The sequence below is a fragment of the Channa argus genome, chromosome 12 (genome assembly GCF_033026475.1).
Source record: "Channa argus isolate prfri chromosome 12, Channa argus male v1.0, whole genome shotgun sequence".
Taxonomy (NCBI): Eukaryota; Metazoa; Chordata; class Actinopteri; order Anabantiformes; family Channidae; genus Channa; species Channa argus.
The window spans coordinates 22,391,872-22,416,864 of NC_090208.1; the positions used below are offsets into that span (position 1 = coordinate 22,391,872).

General features: G+C 40.0%; 1 protein-coding gene across 6 annotated transcripts in view; it reads right to left on the reverse strand.

Moving 5' to 3' along the window:
- The window catches only part of nlgn2a (neuroligin 2a), a 175,262-nt gene that overhangs the window by 8,748 nt on the left and 141,521 nt on the right, over positions 1–24,993 (reverse strand). For all 6 annotated transcript variants that reach the window (XM_067523854.1, XM_067523853.1, XM_067523852.1 and 3 more), the window contains one exon: positions 2,903–3,088. In XM_067523854.1, coding sequence (XP_067379955.1) covers positions 2,903–3,088 — 186 coding nt within the window. The remainder of the gene's footprint in view (positions 1–2,902; positions 3,089–24,993) is intronic.

Genomic DNA, 24,993 nt, shown 5'->3' on the forward strand with positions numbered 1-24,993 from the left:
TACTCCCAACATGCTTCTTGCCTTCTTCTATGTAGTTATTCATCCTTTCTTATATGCCAGGCCAGCGCATGTTCTTTCCCACTGTTCCTCTTCTAACATTATTACTAAAGGTTTCTCCAACAATCTCACTTTCCCTCTTCTCCTTGTCTGCTTCTAAACAGTTTCTAAACATACCAAGGACACTATCTTCCCCTCTATAGTCCCCACGATTCATCACATTGATATCACCTACAGTCCTCCTTCCATCGTGCCTGCCACTTCTATTCTGCTATCAATCCTGTATGTCTCTTAGTCCCTCCAGGATTCCACTGACCTTTTTTTTTGTGATTGTTGTCGCCCAAAATGTCTGATTTCGCAGCACTTTTTTCAGAAACTTGTGATGCTTGTTGCAGTGTTTTTAATTATGTTCAATTTTGCAAAGTTGTGCAGATTAGGGGAATTGGTGTAATTAATTGTTGTAATTGCAACATCACAAATTTCTGGAGGGTCTAATTCTCCGCTGATGAGCTTGATTTGTGATGCTGTGCTGTTGACATGATGGATGTCCCTTATGGATGGAGATGACACAGTCCTTACCTGGCATCCATGGAGGGGAAGAGAGGGGAGCATGACAGACGGCATTTAGTGGGCTGATGTTACACCGTTAGATGATGATGAAGAGGAGGACAACAATTACGTTGGGTGACGACAAAGTGGAAGCATGACAATGGACAGGTGGCAGTGTGGGGTGGAGTTGGTTGTCAGCAATGGGAGACAAGAGGTTAATGCAGGCTTTCCCGACCATGAGCAGCCCTCCAGAGCTAAAGTGGGGATCCCTTAAACTGTAACTGTCAACAGGTTGCCATCTAAAAATAGACAAACAAGCATTGGCAGCTTCTGGATAGAGATTGGTGAAAGCCAGTTCACAAAACATTGCACTACATTTTAGAGCTGGAGCTGGGCTACTTAGCATAGAGACTGGAAGCAGGGGGGAACAGCTTGCCAAGTTAGAATATACACATCTTAAGCGTACTAATTAACACTTACTTTATCTTGGTTAATTATTCCTTACACAACAAGAAATACTAAAAGCAATTTGTAATTTAGCGGACTTGCACACTGTAACTCTATCCTGGCTAACAAGAGCCATGTACAGTGATTTCCCACAGTGGAGATCAATGCAAAAATACTGTACAGGGTGGATTGATAAATTATTTGCCAAGACGTACTGTTTATGCAAATGCTGATCAGCTTTAGAGATGCGGTAAGTATGGTTTTAACTTTGAGGAAAGCAATGCTAAAGTAGCTTGGACGTTATGTTAAGCTAAAGGCTAACCACACCCTGACTATACAAGGCAGAAGTAAACTGTATTTTTTCCCAAAAAACTAAGTTGCATTATTACATTTTAAACTGTCAATACTTTGTCCTTGTGTTTTATATGAGCGTTAAGAACTTTGTGTCCATTTTTATTATGATATAAATGTAATTACAACGGCAAAATAACTGAGGTTTCTAACTGCTAAGTGGGTCGGCTGCCATTATGGGAGAATAAGTTATTTTAAAGAGTGAACAGACATCAACGTAATCATAGAAGTTGTGTCAAATAGACGCGGTGGCAGGGCAGCAGTGCACAGAAAGAAACAAAATTAGAGACCTATCAGATGTCTTTTGTTACTTCGGACACATGCAGAGAAAAGGCACATACATGCATACAGAGCAGTAACTGAGACAGATGTATGGTTGTCTGAACATGGTCTTTCTAATCTCTGTCCCTCTCTCTCTCTGTCTCTCTCTCTCTCTCGCCCTTTTCGCCCACCATTTTTTCGTTTCTGTCCTTTACGCAGTGTGTCTGCGGAACATAAAAGGAACAAAGAACGATATTGAGGGAGAGTCTTTAAGCAGTGCTGAGAACAGAGAAGTTACAATTGAGGGGCGATAGCTTCGAGAGCAGTATGATCAAAGGGGGAGCGTGCGTGACCATTTGGCCGCGGGTCGGCAGCCACACAAATCTCGATTCAGATCAAAGTTGATTGGACCAGAGGCCTCTCTCATTCGGTGTTGTAAATTTAACGCTTAGCCCTCGGGGTGTGTTGTTGGTAATGGAGAGCATGAGGTCAGATTAATGTAGGTTTTCGATGAAGGGGAAGCCTCCTCTGCTGCAGAGCACTCGACCATTAACAGAGCCAGGAGCGCTTACTAAATCATGAAACGTGAGATAATGGCGGAGCTCTGGCGCTATTTATTCTCCATGGACATCAACGACATAACCTGGATCAAACTTGGACCCATTCATTATCAATATGACTGCTTAGATACTTTGGGGATAGAGGTGATATTGTCAGTGAACATAACATGAATTAACAATTTCTGTGCTGGATGCTTTTAGCTTTGTTTATGGGTACAACTGGACATGTTTGCTGGGATCATATTGGATAAAACATGGCTTATCACACAGCCGTAGAATAAAGAAAGAAAAAAATAAGTCATTCCAGCAACAAAAACATGACCAGACAGTTTCTGTTGAGGGTTTTAAAGGTTAATTGAACATGCAGCGGTGCATCTCTATCAATTCCCACCAATACACAAAGCAAATATTCAGAGATGGTGTGTAAGTACGCACTGTTGCCATTCAAGGATTAGTGAGAAATAATCTAAACTGAGGACTAAAACATCCTTGAATCAGGCAGAATTCTTGTAAGTGGCCACAATAGGAGATTTGTGGTTAATGAGTGATTCACAGGGCTGCATTCAGGCTATTAACAATCAGAGGCATGAATGATATTCCAAGATTCTCATGGACAGTGCGACCATTGTGCTTGGGAGTTGTTGTTTTTTCCTATGTTATTTAATATGGTTAAGGCAAACTGCAAAGAACAAATTTAATAGTAAGGCTGTACTAAGAATAACAATGTCTTGAATTACCCTCTGAGTGGTGCGAAAGAATGAGGAGGTTGACACAGGACGCCCCAGCTCCGGAGCCAAAGATGGTGATCCTCTCTGGGTCACCGCCGAAGTGGCCGATGTTTTCATTGAGCCAGCGCAGGGCCTGAATCTGGTCCAGCAGGCCGTAGTTCCCTTTAGCCGACTGATCACCTGTACTGAGGAAGCCTGGGCATTTGAAGTAACACAATAGATGAAAGAAAAAGGCGAGGACGAATAAATATGACAGAATGGACAAAAATGGATTAAAAAAAAATCAGGAAGTAGCAAAAAAGAACAGAGGAGGATATAGTGGAACAGTGCAGACAGAGACAGGAGAAAGACAAGGGGAGAAGATGATGTTAGTATCTATATATACAGTATTTAATACATATTTAATATGTGCTCCTACTTTGTAATATAAATTCACTTATGGATGAGAAGGAAAACCATGGATGCAGAGAACAAGTGTTTATGTGGTTAAGTTGTGTACTTCTTTGTGTGTGTGTGTGTGTGTGTGTGTGTGTTCGTGTTTGTGTGTGCGTACGCGCAACACCATTCATCAACAAGCAGTGACAGACGGTGCCCAGAGAAAGAAAAGGGAGTGAGAGGAGAAAGAGCTTTTTCAGCCCTTCTCTTAATGACTTTTACTCTGTCTAATAGCATTGAGCAGCAATGTCTACAGAAAGCCACTTACAGCACGGCAGAGAAATATAGGTGACCTTAATCTGAAAAACACACATAACTGGATTACAAGTGATGACAAATCGTGCTTGGAATTTAGTATTGTAGAATGTTTCTCTTTGATCTTAAGAAACCAAAAACTGAAAGCCATCACACATATTGTGTCACTAGCAAACGCAGAGACACTGTAGTTTATTTTAAATCAATCCCACAAATCAATGCATTATATAATTTATCTAAATTATACCTGATAAAAACTACAGAACCCTGTAAGTCAAACTATGTGTAGATATTTGCATGTTCACTAGAAACAAATGATCTTCGGCTGAGAGACATATTATTGGTTTTCCTTCAGTTTATTCAATCCCAGTCAAATGTTTTGAAGTTCCTACAATCACATCATATAAAGTCAAATTTGTTATTGAATTAGGAAATGAAAACTGATGTATCTGCATGGACTTGCTTGAATACATAATGTGGGTTATTACTATGCAGACTCTGAACATGCAGTACTGCTGGTCAAGTCCTATGAAGTTATAATTTGGCAATATCTTCATTCTCAAATGTTCTATTATATGTATATATATTATTGAAATGCTGCCATAAACATAAACATATGAGGAATGATGATAAAGCGCTCAACGTTTCCCTGCAAAGAAAAAGGCTCATTCATCACAGCACTGATAATAGTTCACCCTTTCTGTTTTTAGCCTCTCATGATCACTGCTGAGTATCTTCGATTGTTACAACAAAGACTCTTTCTTTATGTAAGTACTCATTAATGGGCAGACTCTCAGACCCAAACCAAACTCCTAATTAGAACTTTATTAAACACAAGTGAAATGGAAAGGTCATCCATTAAACTTATGCAGAAGAGGTTAAACACTTGCAAACCACTTGCTGTGTTAACACAAACTGCTATGAGCACCTAATTAGAGTTATCAAGATCTTGGCTATGTTCAAATAAACCAAACTCTATGCATCCGTTTCTTTGTTTAGTGCTAGTGTTTGTGTCTAAAAGTGACACATGTGAAGGACACGTGCGAGTTAAAATGTGAAATAAACAATACAGCATGTTTATCATGTTAAAACTACTCAACATCAGCCAACTAACTTTTATATATAATACAAATATTAGCAATATAACTGCAATAATAGGCATTAGACACCACTATAATATACTGTACTGTAGCTCATGTGGGAAAGGTGCCATCCTGTGGCACAAATCTTAGCACAAACCATATTATAGAAATATTAAAGAACACATTTGCTTCATAACCGCGATACAGATCAATTAAATTCTGTATACAAATGCTGCTGCGTGCATTTATTGGCTGAGCGTGTAGAGGCTGAACCATTGCCACAGAAGTGAAAAACCATTAGTCACCAAAAATGACACCACCTACATAATGAAGCTGGATTATAAATGTACAAAACTTATTTGCATGTACTTTAAGTTGGTACTGTAGATGTCTGCCAACTGGTTTGCACTGGAAGGGGCAGCAGCTCATTACTGGCCAACTGGTGCACAGAGAGCAAAGCAATGTGTTGTTGGTGGCTCATTACCTGATCACCCTTTTGTACTTTTGTACTTGACTTACAATAACATTTGACCAAACATGGCTGCAACGCCCAACGCAAGTGCTTACACCTAGTGAACATAACATTAACCATTAAGTTCCCTCTTCATTCTGCAAGTGCAAAAGCAAAATCAGATAATGTTCATCCTCTTAAATGACGCATAAAAACAAAAAGCATCAAAGCACACATCAGTAAGCACATTATGCATTTACTGTACTGTGCTGCTCCTGAGACACCGCGAACAGAAACAAAAAGCTGCATGTTTAGATGCATTAATTAGCCCGAGCACAAACAGGAGCCAAAGCAGCTGCCTAATGCCCTACTGTAATCACCATGATATATTAAACATAACCTGTTATGCTAATGAGTCAATTAATTAAGCTAATTAATGCGATATGTAGCAATACTTCTATGTCAGCATGGATTGTTGCACAAAATATGAGACTCGTGCTAATCTGAAGTCTCGATATTAAAGGTGGAAAATATGAAAATCAGTCAATTATGAATCATTACTATTATTAACACCTTTAACACATTTGGATCTATTGCAATGTTTGTTTTGCTGGTTGGACTTGAAAATGGAAAAAGGAGCTGATCAGTGCTAAACACAGCAAGGAGATACCAAAGCTTTTAATGTTCTGCCAAAGCTGTTGTCTTTCCTGCACCTTCACACTGTGTCCACCTCCCTGTGAGCCAGTGTAAAACAGTAGGCCACTTCACCTGTCCTCCCCCCCTCCTCTATAATCTAATAAAAGACATCATTAAACAGGCGAGATGGTTAAAATGCTGCAATGCAAGATGAAAGCACAGCTCTGCATGAATAGCCTTTAAAATGGCTGTGGTAAGGAATGACAGTTAGAGGGGGCAAGAGGGGAAGAGAGGGAGGCAGAAAGGAGAGCGAGAGAGAGAGAGTAGTAGTAGAGGAGACCGTATTGGAGAAGGGGAGAGGGATAGTGGGTGTTCTGTGAGTCCCGGATAGAGACACAGTGTTTCATCTGCCTCCAAGACACCAGGGGTTGGTTTAGACACACATACACACACACACACACACACACACACACACACACACACACACACACACACACACACACACACACAGGGACACTGATCAAAGGCTGACACTACAGAGAAGACTGCTTCCTTTTCTCTCCGTTGCCCTCTATTTTCCGCACACACACAAACACACACACACAATGCACAAGCATGTACACGTGTGACTACACAAAGATCAAGGAACAGTACACACACACATACACAAGTATGATTTTAAACATGTTTGTGCCCACACTGACCTAGTGCGTGCCCATCTTTCTGTGTATTTTGAGCAGGCACAGAAAAACACACCTTTGCCTACAGTCGCAACAAAGCGGCAATGGGTGGCACCAGAGAACCGTGAGATTATGCTATTACTCTGCCAGCAATGTGCTAGTATAGCTTTGTCATGTGTGTGTGCAGACATACATGCCATCATGATTTGTGTGTAAAGAGTGTGCTTGCAGCCCCTTCACAGACTATATTCCCTGTAAATTCATTGTTAGATACTAGAGCTTGCTCAGTGTGCACGTGGGTATGCGTTTTCGCTGCAGCATAGTAATCAGAGTGTGTGTGTCTCGCTCCAGAGAAATGAACAGATGTGGGCGGCTTGAAGCACCTGAATAATGTATAGGACACACACACTTTCAATGTGACACACATACACGACTGTTTTAGAAGGTGATGAAAGCCACCTGACTGTTAGCTACACTGCTTGTTTTGAAGCGGCGTCTAACTGTATTATTATAATTACAGCAGCCAACCTCAATGCTGCTGCTGTCGCCGAAGTTGGACCGATCTGTTATCCTGCCGCCACGCTAAAGGTTCTGCAGTTTCTACAGGGTCATGCTGAATGATGCAAGGGAGGGGACGGAGGATTTGGTAGCAGGAGAAGAAGGGGAAATAAGAAACATTCCCCCTTTTCTCCAGCAAGCTTAAAAAGAAGCTTTGGAACACAAACACCACTCTGGCTTAGACACAGCGACTGGCCTTCAGTGATTCGCTCTGCTCCTCTCCCTCTTTCTCTTTGTGTTTGTCCTCTCTTTAAAGTTGTTATTACTATTGCATGCCTGTGACAACCAAATTATCTGTGAAATTATGTAGATTTTATGCCCTCACACTGGGCAGGACCCTCTCAGTGTGTGTGTGTGTGTGTGTGTGTGTGTGTGTGTGTGTTTTGATACGTGTGTGCATGATGAGAAGTGAACAATAAGTGGAATAAAAACAGGGACCTAACAGTCACTTTTCTGTATTTGTTTGAATCACGGTCCATTTTGTACATAATGTTTCCTTCTTATCTACAGAAGTAAAAAACAAACAGTTGCATGTTAATGATACTGTCCTCTCATTTTGCAAGTATAATTCTTAGGATTTAAAGGGGAAACTAAGCTAAATAATTTGCTCTGTTACAGTATTTTTAATGTTTTTATATAAAGTCCATAAATATTAGCTTTCGTAGCTCATGATTGCTGGACGATTCTGCCATTTGTCATCTGGATTCAAACCACCCACCTATGCACAAGGTCTTAGCCGGAATCACTGCATCCATATAATCCAGCACTACTCATGTCAGCCTCACTACATATTGGAATTATAAGTTATTGCTATTTCTAACCCAACATTTCCTGTCGTGGATGCTTCAAATTAAAAGCATTCATCTACTGAAAGCTGGGGAACTTTATTATGAAACAGTCACAGGGATACAATGTATTTGGTCACATTTTTCTCACATAAGAGCTGCTCAAGAAGGTTTGGCTCTTCTCTTAAACCCCTCAAAATGTTACCACGGTAACCGCAGGAGGTGCCAAATTTACACAATTGTTTCTCTCTCAGACAGGTTTTCCTTTTTGTGAATGCTGCTTCATTCATTCTTTTATCTGTCTTTCATCTCTGGTTTAACCCTTCCATCGTTCAGGGTTTAATGTGGGAGTGTGCCTCTGAAGTCTTCCCCTGTGTGTGTGTGTGTGTGTTTGGAGGTCAATGGATGCACTGGACTTGTCTTTCAAGCCTTGTTTTTTAATGAAGTCGCAGGGCCAGTTGTGTATGTGAGAGCTTGGCTTTTCAAGCTGTCTGTTGTCACACTGTATACTGTGTTTGTGTGGTACAACAAAAAAGAGATACCACCACAGCAACAAAGAAAATGTTTGCTGGTGAAAGAAAAACCAGGCCAGCTCCCAGTTGAGTACGACCATGCACACAAGTGTTTCTCAAAGCCGCAGTGTGTGTGTGTGTGTGTGTGTGTGTGTGTGTGTGTGTGTGTGACAGTACAGAAGTGTGATTGTCACGGGCTAGTTCAAGTGTGTCAGAGGGCTCAAAACAAGGATGCATACGCACACACACACACACACACACACACACACACACATTCATACACAGAGGGAGGATGTCAGCAAGGGAGAAGGATGAGAGTGGCCGACAGACACAGAATGAGTCACAAAGGGACAAACACAGCAAGAGGAAGTGAGATGATGGATTCTTAGCTGTGTGTATGGGTATGCGTGTGTGTGTGTCCACAGGGACAAGAGGAAAGACTGGTGTCCATTTCACTCTTCTTCTTTAACTAGAGTCTTTATAGAGTGGCGGTGTGCGTCTATCGATCAGGTTTTGTTACCCTGTGAATACTTTTCCAGCCTCCGGGAACAATAGCTCACCAGCTTGATCACATACTCCCAGCATGTACCTTTGTGTGTGTGTGCGCGCACATGCTCAAAATTGAAAAGCCTTCCCCTCCCTGTATCATTTTTTGTGTTTCAACATCTTTTCTTCAGCCTCCTTCCTTCCCTCCTCTCCTGTTTATCCATCATTTGGCTCCCTTGAGTGTTGCTGTCCCTGGGGGCTTCTATTCAGTCAGAGGGTAATGGCGGGTGAAATAGGGGTGCCATGGGCCAGATCGGACACGATGTATGGCGTAATGTGTGTGGGTATGTGAATAGCACTTGTGCAAAGCTGCGGTAATTGATTTTAGTATTTGCTGTGTTTGACACTAACTGAAAACCCCTAAAACCCTCCTGTGATGCTTTTAGAAAATACAAGCCGTTACTGCTCAAAGTCTGTCATTAGTGAACAGTGCTGACACGTATAAAGCCATTACATCATGTAAAAATGTAATTAATATATCCACTCCCCTATAAAAGGCTGAGGCCAATTGAGTTGTGTTTGTTGTTCACTAGCGATTTGGGTTTAGGATCAAAAGATTTAAATTACATAAACGTTTCAGGTGTTATTATACCTAAATATGTTAAATGACATGGAGATTAGCACTTTTTGTATCAGATGGCCCAAATCAGCTGCTTTTTACATAGGAAAAACAGTGTAAGTGATAGAAATACAACTTCATATTTGTCGCCTACATCAAGCCTGAAACTGAGTGACAATTTGTCAGTTTCTTTATTTGATAGGATTTTTTTACGCTTTCACTGCAGCCTTCTTCAGTTGTTGGTTTGGAGGGATTCCTCTTTGACAGGTGAAATGGACGTTCAGCTGGGTTAAAATCTAAAACTTTCACTTTACTTTCTGATTGAGTCCTTTGTAGTTGACAGTGTGTTTTTAGTAGTCTGAATCATAAGAAGATTCTTTATTCCTCCAAACTGTATTTGTTTTATCACTTTGGTAAAGTTAAAACATTTGTGGTTAATCTCTGTAATTACTTACTCCCATACTTTACCTATTTAATCGAGGTTGTTGGCGATGCCCCTCACTGTTCCTGTGTTTTTCTTCACAGCTGTCACAACATTTCTTTTCTCAGTTTCTTTCCTTTGCTGACCTGTTCTGTGTATGTTGTTCAGAACAGTAGTGTTTTTTTTTTCTTTTTCATGACATTTCAAACTGTTCTGTACAGTGTGCAGTGTCTTTTATTGTTTTTCCTCTTTTCTCAGATGCAAAACTAAGAATGGCCATTGTTTAAGCCATCAATTTCCCTGGGCACCCTTGGGTAACAGTCACTTTGCTCACTTAAAATCTGAGTGACCTCATCCAAAATGTGCCATGTTCTTTCTATCTAGGTCTACATCAACAAATAAAAGCTACAATTCTGAACTTTACTTGCATATTTATCCTCTCATCTCAAATGTCTTTTTTAGCAAACAACATGGTCTTTGCGTTACCATGAGGAGACTGTATGCAACTTTCCTGTTACATGAACCACCCCAGAATAGTCTAGTACAATCTAACTGCAGAAGTGCCGGGGTTACATTTATGAGATGCCAAAACGTATGTTTAAATTGTATGGCTGGGAAAGGATAATCTTGTGAACTGTACAAAACTCAACATTATTACAATTATTTAGCTTCTAGCCAGTAGTAGGCTTCTAAAGGGATTGTGTAGTAAATTTAGTATTTCTCTTTCAAAAAAGTCGGAGTATTCATGACAGACTGACAGTTTGAGATATTCTAAAATACTGAAGGTTGATAACTGGGGTCATCTTCTCCTTAAGTTGCTCTATAGCCAGTGGTTTCCAAACGGTGTATTGCAGCTCCCTAGTGCACCATGGGATTCGGCTACAAACATACATTATTACTGCAATATACAACTATAGTGAAAGTTTCTCCCATTTTACTGTAATTAACTATAGCAGGATTTTGTACACACTCATTTCCCAATACAAGGAAAAACTTTCTGCTGTTTACTTTTTCCACACAGGAGGATGGATTACTGAAATAAAATGCATCTGTCTCTGTCTCTCACCCCTTTCCTCTTCTGAATCACAGATTTAAACTATTTTTAAATCATGCAGACTAATGAGAAAAACAAATAAATTCAAGCAAATTTCACACTTTGTGTTTAAATATAAACCTGTTAAACTTGCCACATTTAGTTTAATATTTCTCATCTATCTGAAGACATTCCTACAATTTGTACCCTACCTTTATGATTGTCCCCCCAAGATAAGAGGGTGAAGGAAGAAAATAAGTAATTTAAAAGCAGGGAAGAGTGAGAGAGTGTGTATTTGATAAAAGTTTAGTATTGTTATGTTATGGGGGCTATTTTTCCAGGGATATAAATACAGGTTTGCCTTGGACACAAATGTTCATACTTCTGTTCATACTTATACAACTGCTCACACAGACTTATAGGTCCTGAGCTATATGAGTAAACTGACATTGTATCTGCAGGAGTGTCCAAACATTTAAAAAACTCCCAAAAAGAGAAAGTATTCACCGCCAAAATCAGTCCACAAAACCTATTATACAATAAACCGTTTAAAAACTGATCCTGAGCAGGGGATGGTGGGGAAAAAAGAAGCGGCAGAGGGGGTAAAACAGAGGGAGAAAAACAAGGCCTAATGAATCCCCAAACTGCCGTCTGTGCCTGCTCCAGCAGCAGCAGCAGCAGCTGTGCAGTGGTTAGAATTTACCGAGCAAAACAAACAAACAGCAAAAATAAACGGATAAACACTTATTGTGGGTCTACAGGGGTGTGTGAATGTGGGTGTGTGTCTCAGAGCATCTGAGCGTACCAGCCTTTTATTTGTATGTTTATGTGCATATGCTGTGTATGTTTGTGTGCACCATCATCTCTTGCCTTTCACAGCTGCTAGTGCATTGAATGCCTGTCGTGTCTGTGCATCTCGAAGGCAAAAAGTAGACCTCTGCTATTTTACTACGAGCTGGCAAAATGCTGCCATACTTCAAACGGAGCCCATGCTGTGTTGGCCTAGATACTGTAACTCCTCCTCATGCAGCACACATGGCACTGAGTATAGCCAGCATGGCACAGTTTAGCTGAGCTTGGGGTTTGCTTGGCACGGTTCCTTCTGTGGAATTATTTTGTTTGTCATTACAAAATTCGAACAATTCTCATTTTGCAACTTTAATAAGCTGAAAAAAGTGCGGCTTTGTCTTTCTCTATTACAGTTTGCTTTTTATTGTCTTACGTATCATTGCGAATACAAATTCAGTGAAGGGAAAGGCTCAAAGTGAACATCCTGCAATTTTTATGTGCTCAAACATGCTCAACGAACGATGCTCCTCTGCATCTGCTGTTTTCTTAACACAAAACAAAGGTTTGAATTCATTAATTGAAAGTTAACCTCCTTCTCAACTTGCGGGGTCGGCTGGGTGAGTGCTGAGTGCTGAGTGCTGAGATGCACCTCTCTCGACACACACTAGCTTAGTGCATACGGTATCCTCTCTTTCACTCACACACAGCTGCACATGCATGTATTTACATGATAAATTCATTCAGGTGTCTGTTTACCCCGTCTGTGGCAGCGTAATTAAAATATGCAAATGATATGATAAAATGTATTTTACTCTGATGGGGACAATAGCAGTTGCTCTAAATGTCTTCAGTGTTTGAAGGTTGCTGTCAGATAAGACTGTCTCACATCAAAAGTGTGGGTGAAATGATTGTATGTGTGCTTGTGTGACAAAGGGACATCTTAGCTTTAACTCCAGCACAAAAAAAAAAAACAAAACTAAATCTGATTCCTGCAACGCAAGTGTTGGGATGAAATCCCTCTGGATGGCCATCCGCCACACAAAGACTCCACCAAACACACTGATTCGCTTAGCAGTGCTTTTTATTATTCGGCCTTTTACTTGCATGTATGCTGGACAAAAAATGTAGATAAACAGCACAAGGAAAACTGCCATCTCATACACATTTGGTGTGTGTAGGATTGTGTGTTAATGTAGTTGGAAAGGTTCAAACTGTGGCTGACAGATAAAGCACACACAGGTCAGATACTGTAAAATATATAAGCTGCTGTATCTTTTAGATTAACTGAATGAAACCGCACTTGTTTCAGGAGTGAAGGAAATTTTTCTACATCTTGAAAAAAAAAAGTCCATTTGGTGTTTTTATAATTCACATCATGACAGATCTTCACTCAGGATTATAAGTAATTAATGATAATAAGAACAAAATAGTAGTCATTAATAATCCATCAACATTTATGAAAGTTTTAGTTTAACTGCAAATCTCCACAATAAGGCCAACATTTCTTACCCAGCTCCCAAAGCTTAATCCATAAATCATATTTGTCAGGAAAACAATATTCTGATCCAAAAGTAGATGTAATAAAATCACAAAAACACACTCTGTCAAAGATAAAATTAACGGTTTTATACATATTATGGAGCCTGTTTTCTAATAACAATTCAATAATAATTTGAAATGAAGTGCAACAGAAGCGATACATCACCTCTATACTTTGAGTTACTAAACATAAGTACAATTACATTTCATCAGAAAAGCTAAAAGCATAATTGGGGCATGACATCAACAGGAACCTGAACTAGAACCTAAATGCTCCTGAACAATCTTTAGCTATTTCAGAGACCAATGAATGGCAAACAAATAAATGTGCTGAGAGCTTTTGTTCAGAGGTGCTGTTTTTTCTTTTCACACCATCATGAAATCACTGCTCCCATGTGCAAAGGCTGATAACACTGTTTGTCAACCTGCGCCTTTGTCAGATCACTCATTGTGTTGAATGCATGGCAGTAATGGCCTGAATGAAATGGCTCTATGGGGGGAGGAAGGCCACACTCACAATATGATCAGCTCACAAGAGGTGAAGCGAGTCTGTGAAATCTGTAATTCAAATTGCAGGGCTCAGATTAATCAGCAGACAGAAAGCACTGGGACTCTGCACGAGCAGTATCATCACTTAGTGTCTGGACCACTTTCAAAATGTATTTCCTTCATAATGCAAGTATGAGCCTCACTTGCATGTTTTAGAAGTCATAGTCAGCATCTCTGTGTTCTAATAACAGAGAAATGTATTTCTTTTATCTTCCTTTTGGCATTTAATGTGAAAATATGTAACTATGATCAGCCACAACATTAATACAATCTGATGGAATTATGATGTGTTGCTGGGCCCTGGTGACTAAATGGGTTGGGATATTGGGTTCGAGTCCTACCAAACCAGGTTTAGTTTCGCCCAGTCCCCAAGGTATTGCCTACCCCAGCAGGTTTAGCCCCGCTCAGCCACCAAGGGGCCACCTTGGTGCCGGTCCCGAGCCCAGACAAAATGAGAGGGTTGCATCAGGAAAAACTTGAATATCTTACCAATAAACAACTTCGAACATCTCTCAGAAAGATTTGTGCATTTATCTGTCATTTCAACATGAAGTCCTAAGATAAAGAATCCATTTTAAAAGATCTAAGCAAAGAAAATAAAAAACCCTATGTAGGTAGAAAATTCAGTGAAAACAACATTTAAGTGTTTAACAGATTACAATAAAAAGAACTAACAGGCTGAAGAATTTCTCCTCACTCTCTTTTTGTTATAAAGAGCATCTTTCCTTGCCTCTGTGTCTCCCTTTAATTCAGCCATCTATGTCTGGACAAGCCTGCAACATTCAGCATGTGTGTGTTGTGTGTGGCACAACACTGTGAATGTTTTTGGGGTATTTCAGAGTCAGTCCCTCTAACATCCCAACTTTTAGTGACATGAATGTGAAGTGTTCATTTTTTCTTCATCTCCCTGTCCATCATCACTCTTCTCAACACAACACAAATATGCTGCATTATAATGCATATGCTCTGCTCAAAGTCAATTCATGGAACAGACAGAATAATAAATAAATAAATAGATAAAAAAATTGGCCTTTTGTTTTGTTTTATAGTTCTTTTTTTTTAAATAGTTTTTGACAGTTGGTATTATTATTATTTTTCTGGTGTGCTGGACAATTGTCCTGGCTATATATAAAAGGACATTTGAGACTGATAACAGTCAACAAGCACAAAAGATGCATTTATTATCCGGCTCTGACACGGCAAATATTTTAACTACATAAAGAAAAAAAAAAAAAACATTTGAAACTTCTCTCTCATTTAAAACCTGAGTTAAAGATTCTATTTTTAAAAGGAACAATCTTTATTTGTTTTTAACAAAAAGAAATTGTGTTTTTCTCAGTCCAAAGACACAGAAAACCTCTCAAGCTTTATTCTCATTTCCATTTATTTGTTTAGTTCTTGAAAATCTCAAATGCATCCTTCTTGTTTAAGTTTCTCAGTATCATGTAATCTTATTGAATACACTTGAAAGGTCAGCAGCTAGCAGAGTTTTTAGTTCATGCTCCTACAGCTCCAAATGACAAAGTATACAATCTGAGTGGTAGGTACTGTTTCATTAGTGTCATTGCTCTCTCCATTGTAAAATTATAGCTTAAGCTGGTGCAAAGTGATTCTGCTGTTAATGGTGTGTCTGTCTGCATTAGACACTGCTTCTATTCAAGAGGAAGCAGAAAGAGAAAATGGGGAGAGCTGACTGAAGACATGTGAGAAATGAGATGTGGACTCAAACTATTGTAGTGAAAGAGAGTGAGATATATAGAGAGAAGTCAATGAATATGTGTGTATACTGTAAACCATTAGACACGTTGATATGAATGATGGCAGTGTCCTTGGAGGATAATTGATTCAGCATCATATGTACAGACAATGCAACCTAGAAATCCTTCACAGAGAAAAATCTTACAGTGCGTTTTATAGTTTTGCACACCAGAAATGTCCATTATTTACAGTTGGGTGCAAAGGTTTGTTTCCCTTAGTTTGGCAGGTTAAAACAAAGTAAAACCAAGATTTATTTTTTGTCATCAACATAATATTTAATGCAGACTGAACTAGTACAAATGTTTCTTAACCAGAAATCACAGTTAAATTGTAATGAAATTCAAGGGGGTGCAACTTATTGCACTTTTTTAATTCTGATAAAAAAACATTAAACATGAACATTGCTATTATGTTGGGATTAGGTTAAAGTTTGTATCTCCTCACACCGTTTGAATGTATGTGGAAGCAAAATTATCGCTTTAGCAAATTTATTAAAAAATAACTTTTACAAAGTAACTTTCCGTTTTTTAAGATAGAGCAGTTGTACTAGCTCAATGTGCTTTAATTTTCATATTGCTAAAAAAAAAAAATCTTTGAACTTTTTAATATGGGGATGCAAACTTTTGCACTTAACTGTAGGGGATTTTGAGTCACTACAAATTATTTATCAGATACAAAGTTATAAAGTCTGAAAGCTTAGCAGACCATAAAAAAATGAATTAACAAAGATGCAGTCACAGATTTCAGGCTGCTGTTCTTGAGCTTTCGTTTATATAATTATTTACAATTTGGCACAGAGCAGAGAGATTAAATCTTCTGACCCATCCAAAGTCAAAGTTTGGCCAATCAGTTTGGTTTTCTGTGCCTAGTGAAAGTGTGGCTGACAAAGATTGGCAATGACGTTACCTCTGCTGGACCACAACGTGAGCCACGGTTGTAAATAAGCATCATCTTTCCCTTTGGCACAGAAGCTGCTCCACGTTAAATATACACTGACGCGGCATCCAACCTACTCTTTCTTTCTGTGTGGAGGCCTCCTGCATCTGGGTTGGGCCAAGTTTCGTTTGAAGACTCACAGGATAAATTACAAAAAAGGCCCCAAATGTTTCTTTTTTCCTTCTGCTCCCTCCCTCACTACCCTTTTTTTTTTCTTCTTAACCCCAACTCCGTAGCTAAAAGCAAAACCATCACTCCTTTAGGCAAGCCACAGTCTATCACCCTCCCACAGCATGGGACTATTAGACTTATCTTAGCCAGAGTTGCTCCTAATTTGGCAGTCTCACAGCGGTGGGTGTAATGTGTTGAAAGTTATCAGAGTGAGGCCAGCTCCCTATTTGGCAGGCAGAGGGGCAGTGCCACCACTGACTCTCTGCCAGGTTGATTAATAAGTAGTGGCAGAGTGGCTACGCTAACAGACTGGCCTGCCTGGACGCTTCCAGTGCACTGCGAAATTAATGACACACACACACATACACACACAAGATATGTTTACCTGCATAACTACACACACTCCTTCTCTCTCTCCCGCAAGCACACAACCATCGACACATATATACGTACACACACACACAAACAAAACCGCAGGCAATAATACAGCACAATTCACGTTTGCTGATATCACAGAACAGACATAGTGAGTAAGCAAACTATGACACACACACAAAAAAACTTTTAGACGTCTGACTGACATCTAATCAAAGCTGCATTATGGTATTATTGTGAAGGCACCGTTTTTCTTAAGCAGAGCAACAGTCAGGTGAGCACGAGTGTAACACAGTATAACTGCAGACATAAAACAGAAGGATTTCAGTGAAATGAACCTGTTGTTAATTTTAGTTTGGTTTTGTTTGCACGTGTTCCCTTCAATGACTGTTGTGTGTTGGTTTATCCATTCATCAGTCACATGCACAGACACCACAGAATTAATGAAATGTGTGAAAGAAATGATGCATTTCAGGGCTGTTTTCCAGCGTTCAAAGTATTACAGGTCAAAAAAATTTGACGTATTGGTAAATGACTGGTGACTGCAGGGGAGAAGATCATTAATTCTCGGGACGACATCCACGCCTTGTTCATTTTTCTTGTGGCTTTCATTCAAGACATTATCACAGTTCTATGTCTTTGTGAATAACAAAGAAAGAGAGAAATTACAGCTAAGAACAGAAAGGAAAAATGGCCAACAGTTGGTTGCTAAGCAGGCTGGAAATATATTTTTAATTCTCCATATATAATTTTACAGCCTCCCTCGAAAATTGGTTTTTATCAACGTGCACTGTGTGCAGAGACTGATACCAGAAGGCTGGTTTCAGGTTTCAAAATTAAAGCCAGGACATCAAAACTAGCTTTCAAATTTTGATCTTTAGAAACTGGTCACAGTAATAATAATAACACTGGCCACTCTAGCTTTTACATTCTAACTCTAAGTTACTGAAATAGGGGTTAAGTGTATTTGTTGGGGAGTAACAGGTGAAAACGGTCCACGAAGCCAACCGAAGAGTTCATGTACAAACATTTAGAGATTCAAATTTTATTTATTTATTGCATTAAATTAATCCGTGTTTTTGAATTACAAATTGCACTGCACTGAACTCCTGACAAAATACAAAATAATGTACTTTCTTCTCTGTTATACTTTTCATATGCACCATAGAGCTTTTTTTCCTTCACTCACACTGTGCATGTTCTGTGTGTGTGTCTTTGCGTATATCCCTCTGTGTGTATCAGTGCTAGTATTACCATAACCTACAGGTGTAAACAGCGGTGGGTCTCTATCGAGGTGTTCAGTTGGGGACTAAGAGGGAGCAAAATATCAGTAGGTGGGCTCACACGCGGCGAGATGCAGAGACACTCACTTGTTCATGGACACAGCATGAGACAGTGAAGAGAAGACGGGAAAATATGGCCCCACTAACATTAACACCCACAGTCTCGAGCCTGGAAACATAGAATGTGTGTGTTTTAGTGTTAAAATGCACCAGTGTGTGTGTACCACTCAGGCAGGGCCCTATGGCAGCACAGTAACACACCACCCTGCCAGGCTGCCACACTATTTTCTCTGTTCCACCACTAGTAAAAGATGAGTGCCCTTGTGCTGACCTTGTGTGCATTGGAGGGGAAGGTTGTTTGACACTTGCTACACACAATTCCTTGCTGTGACAGGAAAGCCACATCAACTCATTCTCAGCTGTTGTCAAGAACACGGTTGCCTGGCAACTGGCCAAAGGTAGAACATCACCAGAGATGACGAGAGGAACGCTGACCTGTCTGTCTGTGTCCACTTTGACTGTCTCTTCTATTATTAGAGACGCGTTTCGTCGCCCCCTTACTCTCCCTGCTATGATGCAGCTTTGCTGTCCTGTGATAAGAGTGAGCCTCACTCAAAAAGTTTTAGAAGTGAATATCTCCGTACTGCTGTCAGTGCTGTTTTTGAGTCTGTGTAATGAGAGGCTTCCACCGCACTTCTCCATAATAAGATAAGCACTGGAGCATATTCTTTTTTAAATATATGATAAATGTTGCACACTGGAGAGAGCTCACTCAACTCTTTTAATTAAGTTAATAAAAGAATAACATATTAATAGACTTTCCAGCATGGATGGTTTGAGAGATAAAGCTCTTCAAGTATTGTTGTTTTTAGTAAATTAATGAAACCATTCATAGTAGAAACCTGCTGTGTATCTTTACTACATGTTAAAATGGGCCATGGTTGTTTATTTTCACAATATAAAAAACAGAAAACCTTGATAAAGGTTAGAGTGGAATTCAGTTACTGGGAGCATAATGCTATTTAAACGTGGCTATCACAGGATCAAGTTCACCACATCGGCTGCAGTTATACCTGAATAAGGTTTAACATTCTTTGCAACTAACTCTCGTTTTTTTTACGCTTTGTTTGAAACAGGTTTGCCAGCTTTCAGTGTTAATCAGAAACAACAAGGGATTTGTCAAATGCCAGGACTGCAACTTTTACCTAATTAATTTTGCAACTTTTTACATCTACTGTTACTAATTAAACAAAATCTGAGACTGTGAAATCTGTGAGACCTGTCAGACCCTTTTCCCCACCAGTAAACACAGAGAAACTTCTCTCTTTTAAAGACTCAAAATTGAAACTTAAGTCTTTTTGTCAAAAATTGTCTTTGCTTCCCTCTCCTGCACTGTCAAACACAACCCTCTTCAACCTGTTTCATGCTCTATTTCCTTTTTCTCCACTTTGAAAACCCAGATGTTACCAGGTGTTACCTTCTTACCTCTCTCTATTCTTGTTCCGTCTCCTTTTCTGTTAGCCCACCCTCATTTTTCTTGCTGTGCATAACTCCTCTTTCTTCTATCTTTCACCTCTTTACCCCCCCCCCCCCCCCCCCCCCCCCCCCCCCCACCCCCCCTCCCTCTTCCTCACCACATCGTAGAGACTTGACTTTCAGGATGCCTGGCTGTGTTTGCGCTGAGGGCAGCACTTTGTCACGTCCCTCATACATATGCAACACACACTCCAGGTAAGACACAGAGGGAAAGAGAGAGAGGGTGAGTAAATTCAGAAAGAGAAAGAAAACTGAAGAGAGGTAATGAGGAGCTGGAAAAGGGTAATGGAGGAAAACAAATGGAGTAATGGAAAAGAGAGGTACAGAAGGAGCAGGCAATGTGGGGATATGTGATGGTGAAGAAGACATAGAGGTTACGATGGAGAGAGCAAACATTTGACTGGGACAACAAAATGGCAGGGAGGGGAGAGAGAGAAAGAGAGAGAGATGAAGTGGACAGGAGTCAAAGCCATTAACCTGCAGTGTTGGTGGTGCTGTTGCTGTGTGTATGGTTGGCAGGTGAATGGAGACAGTTGTATCCTGCGGCCAGGCTACCCAGGTCTATCTCGACCTAACCCCTCCAGCTTTCTTAACCTACCGAGACGAATGGCTCTACTAGCCGACACACACAGGCTAGTGGTGCCTGGATCCACAATTAGGGCTGTAGATCCCAATTAAAATGGAAGTCACGTCTTATAGATTGTGTGTGTGTTTTTTTTAAGGAGTTAAGGATATTCGACAAGCAGAAACCAAATAATTATGTGTTGTCCAGACCAAAAGCCAAAGTACAGACCCGAGTGACTATAAACCTAAGCTTTAAGGATGCATTCACTGATACTGAACTTTCTTCTTTTGGGATTATTTTGAGTAGTATATGGGAATGAATGCATTTAAAGTTACCTCTGACTTTCCCACATTAAAATATATCTCCACTTCTAGCAGATAAGAAAAAAAAAATGACATCACTTGGAGGAAGCTTCAGTTCAGATTATGTCATCTTGTTGCTCACACTATGGAGCTTGTAACCATGGTCAACCCCCTTTTCCAGAGCCCCAACAGATGACATCATCCAAACTCCCAATTATGAAAAACCCCTCTTTATGATGTTGTATAGCTAGAAAAAGAGAAATATTTTAATATATGAAGTCAGAGCAAAGTTTTAAAGCATTCACCTACATTTACACCCTAAACTAAAGTCATAGAAAGCAAGGTGAAAATCTGTGAAGTCGCCCTTTAAAGGTGAACAGCCCGCTGTTTATAACCTCCTCATGATTACCTTCATGATCTCTCTCAGACTGTCTCAACACAGTAACTCACACAAATGTGGATAAGAGTGCAAACTGTGATGAGACAAAAACACTTTCCTGGTGTTCAATTGCTGTGTAAAATGCTTGCATGCTTGCCAGATTGTCTGTTTGGGAAAGTTACACAAGAAACTGTCAGCAAGCACCCAAACTACAGCATCGGAGGGAGATTTATAGATGCTGTTTGAGGCTCAGACAAGAACTTTCTTTTATGCGTACAGGTTTCAGTGCAGATCCACAGCTCAGCTCAAGTTTGCTTCCCTCTTTACAATCTGATTTTTGCTCTTTATATTTACCTTTTTCCATATTTACTGCACTACAGAATCCAAAACTTTTTTCTAAAAACAACATGCTGCTACATATTAATAGCTAGGATCAGGTGTCTTTGGTCAACCATAAGTTGCTAGGGACCAATTTTCATTGACGTTCATCTCTCCAGGCTAATCTAAGATGGTACCCGTCAGCTTCTGATTTACTGAGTGCGCTTGATCCAGGTAAAGGCAGTGGTCAGTGCAGGAGTAGATAGGGAAGAAAAGCAGGGCAGGGGTTCCTAAGGACCAAAGCTTCGAATCGCTGCTCTACGAAACGGGTGCATCACAATCTGTGTGATTAATATAAGCCTAGAAACCCACAGCGCTTGGTTAAGGGTAAGGAAAAAAGCAGCTGCCTAACACTAGACAGACACATCATCTTCACCCTCCTATTAATAAAGTATTCGCTTAGAATTTGTAGTTGCTTATTATTCATTTTACTAATAATATTTGTTTATATGAAAGCTTTGAATTAAGATTGATCTTAAACTTTAGAGTTGTTTTTTTCTAAGTAACGTACAGGGATGATTGGACACCAAGCAGGGCTGGGAACCTTGAAGGTTGAGAATAAATGTCATTATTTTTCCTGCAAAACAACAGTAGATTCTATTCCCAATTTCGTTTTCAACAGAAACTACACACTACTAAAATTAAACATTCGCACTGTTCTATGGAAAAATACACTCATACAATTTCCCCTTTGTCCCACTATCACAGAATAATATTGGGCTTGCTACTGATGTATTTGCACAGAGAGCTCTCAGAAGAGGCCGATTTCCCTCCTCCTCCTCCTCCCTCCTCTTTCTCTCATCCACACAGATGAGCGATTCAAAGACCTTCCATCCGTCTCTTATTTCAGCATGTCAGAACTTGGAGTTATTAGTCTGCTAATTACCTCTCAGAATCCCTCATTTACCCCCAGAATCCAATCATTCTCTGATTATAATGAGAAAATTATGATAGACCGCATTAAAGATAGAATATGGGATTGATTGGTCCGCAAAGAGACCGAGGGCAAGAAATAAGTGAGAAGAAGTGGAGAGGATGGAAACAGAAACAAGCAGCAGAAGATTTCTAGGGGAAAAGAGAATAGAACAGAGAATACTCAAGATGTACAGTATACTTTCGTTCACAGGGTAAGACAGGTCAATCCAAGAGACAAAAACAAAAAAACTTTTTTAAAAATTATCTTAAGATACCAGAGGTATCATGGTTAACCCATTTTTTTGATTGAATGAGGTAAACGTCTAAAAGATGGCATTTTGACAGATTAGAAAACTAACACCAATCTACAGTAACTAAGTCATTTAAACCCCTGGTGAAAGTAGTGGCAAGTGTGAATATTAATTAACTTTCTAATTAAATGTCTAATCCTGTCTTTTCTTTGATGTCACACGCAAAACCTGTTGTCCAGCCAGCTGTAGCCACAGCATTGTTTTGTTTTACAAGGTGGTAGCTTCTATGGTATCACACACTTAGATCTTATTTATTGTGTGCACAGAGGACGGCTACCTAGGTGCTGACAGCACCTTAAATAGCCACAGATCAGAGGGGCTTGGAGTGCATCTGTGGCTATGGCTCACACAGAGCTTCAGCTGCACCACTGGTACAGAAGGAACTCATGCTGCAAGATTTATTTGTGGTGAAGAGTCCTTACAGCATGAGGAAAACCCAACAGGGCTCGGGCTTTGCTTGAGCTGTACACTTTCCACTGTCTGTTTAAGCATTGCTGTGATGGTGCTGTCTAAACTGTGATTTGGAACACTGCAACTTTTAGATACTGACAAACCATAGTAGAAGTGGAGTTCCCTTAACTTACATCTATAGCATGGTTGATATATGCTTCCATCTGTGTCTTTGATAGGTGTGAGAGAGGTTACAGTGAGCAATTCTTCTTCATGAATAATTTCAATGTTCTGATCACTCAGTTTTTTTCAGTTTTGCAGAAGATTACAAGATTACATTTCGACTGGCGACTTATTTCTGGTATTCGGTGACAGTGACAGGGAGAGAAAAATATAAAGTGAGAAGTGAGAAATGAGAAGACGGGCAAGAAGTGAGAGAAAAGCAGCAAAATTGTAAATCAGTGTGTCTCGGTTGGTGCTAAATGGTGGAAGGTTGACACAGTAAATCAGGTTTTTAATCCAGAATGGACTGAGTCGGACATGCTTCCACAAAACCACTGTGTCTCTTCTGCTTTGAGATGGTTGCATTGGTTAAAGGCGGGAATGTGAAAGCCCACTAAACAACGAACAAAAGTACATTAGAAAAACATAACCCACTAAATTGAGGATTTCAGCTACAGAAAATTAGCGATCTTGAAGCCAGCTACCATCGATCAGTGAGGTTTTTCACACACACTCATTAACTGGCCGACAACTCGCCATGGAGTGTTCCATCGGAGTTGCTTGAGTTTTGGGGTGCCAAAAAAAAAAACAACCTTCTGTGATGGAGGCATTGACAAGGAGCGTTTGACTCTAGTAGCTGAAACCTTTGTTTACATCAACAGTCACAAAGAAAAGTGATGTAATAGCCAGTTCACTCCAATATATAATAATTAATTGTATGTATAAATAAATTCTGATGCAACTTGAAAATGTTGATGCTGTGGCCCTGTACATGAGGAATTTTCTCTATCCGGACCTCCTTAAACCATCATTGACTGCCCCTGGTATAGTGTAACGCAACCTCTGATATATACTGTAAAAGAATGCGAAGGCTCGCAGCTAATTGGTAGCAGACAGGTTGTGGCGATTTAATAGCTACTTATAATTACAGAATTCACAACCAGCCGTTTATCCTGGCCATTGGCAGTGCTTACAGACTTACCATATTTATGAGGAGGGGGACTACATGCAAGTTTGTGCACACACACAAAAAGACACAGAGAAATACACACAATCTGCCTTTATCTGATGGTCTCAGGCTAATGTTTCAATTCACTTTCTCTCGTACAAATACACACACATCCCTTCCTGAAGGTCTAGGTTTCTCATACAGTTTTGTGTTTGCTATTTCTCAATTCCATAGTTCGTATGTGTGTGTGTGTGTTGGTGTGTATGTAGAAAGGCAGTAGTATTGCATCTACCTACAATAGTTGAAGAGAGAAAGATTTGGAGTAGTGGCCTGAAGAAATACATTGTGTTAATGACAGTGTCTATGCTGGAGAGGTGAAGGAGGAGTTAGTGGTGTTATTGGAAAAGAAGGCTTAAGAGGAGTGTGTGTGTGTGTGTGTTTGAGATATAGAAAGACAGAAGCATCAAAAACTGTATGTTCGTCATGTACAGCGCGTCTTTCAGTCGTGTAAAGAAGTCTGCTAACGTCCATATTTAAATGTTCCATGTTGTTTAAAAACAATGCACGTGCCACAATCTATGCATTGATTCATCCTTGCCAATCTGCTGAAGTCACCATGTTAACAGCAGCTGATGACAGGCAGATTGCACAGTACCCCCCCCCCCCTTCACCACCACCACCTTCAGCCCCTCTATACCTCACTCCCCTCGCCCTCACAGCCTCTATCACTCTCCTCTCTCCAACTTGTGATAAGCAAATCGTGAGCACATCTTGACCCGTTCGGAAAACAAGACCTGCTG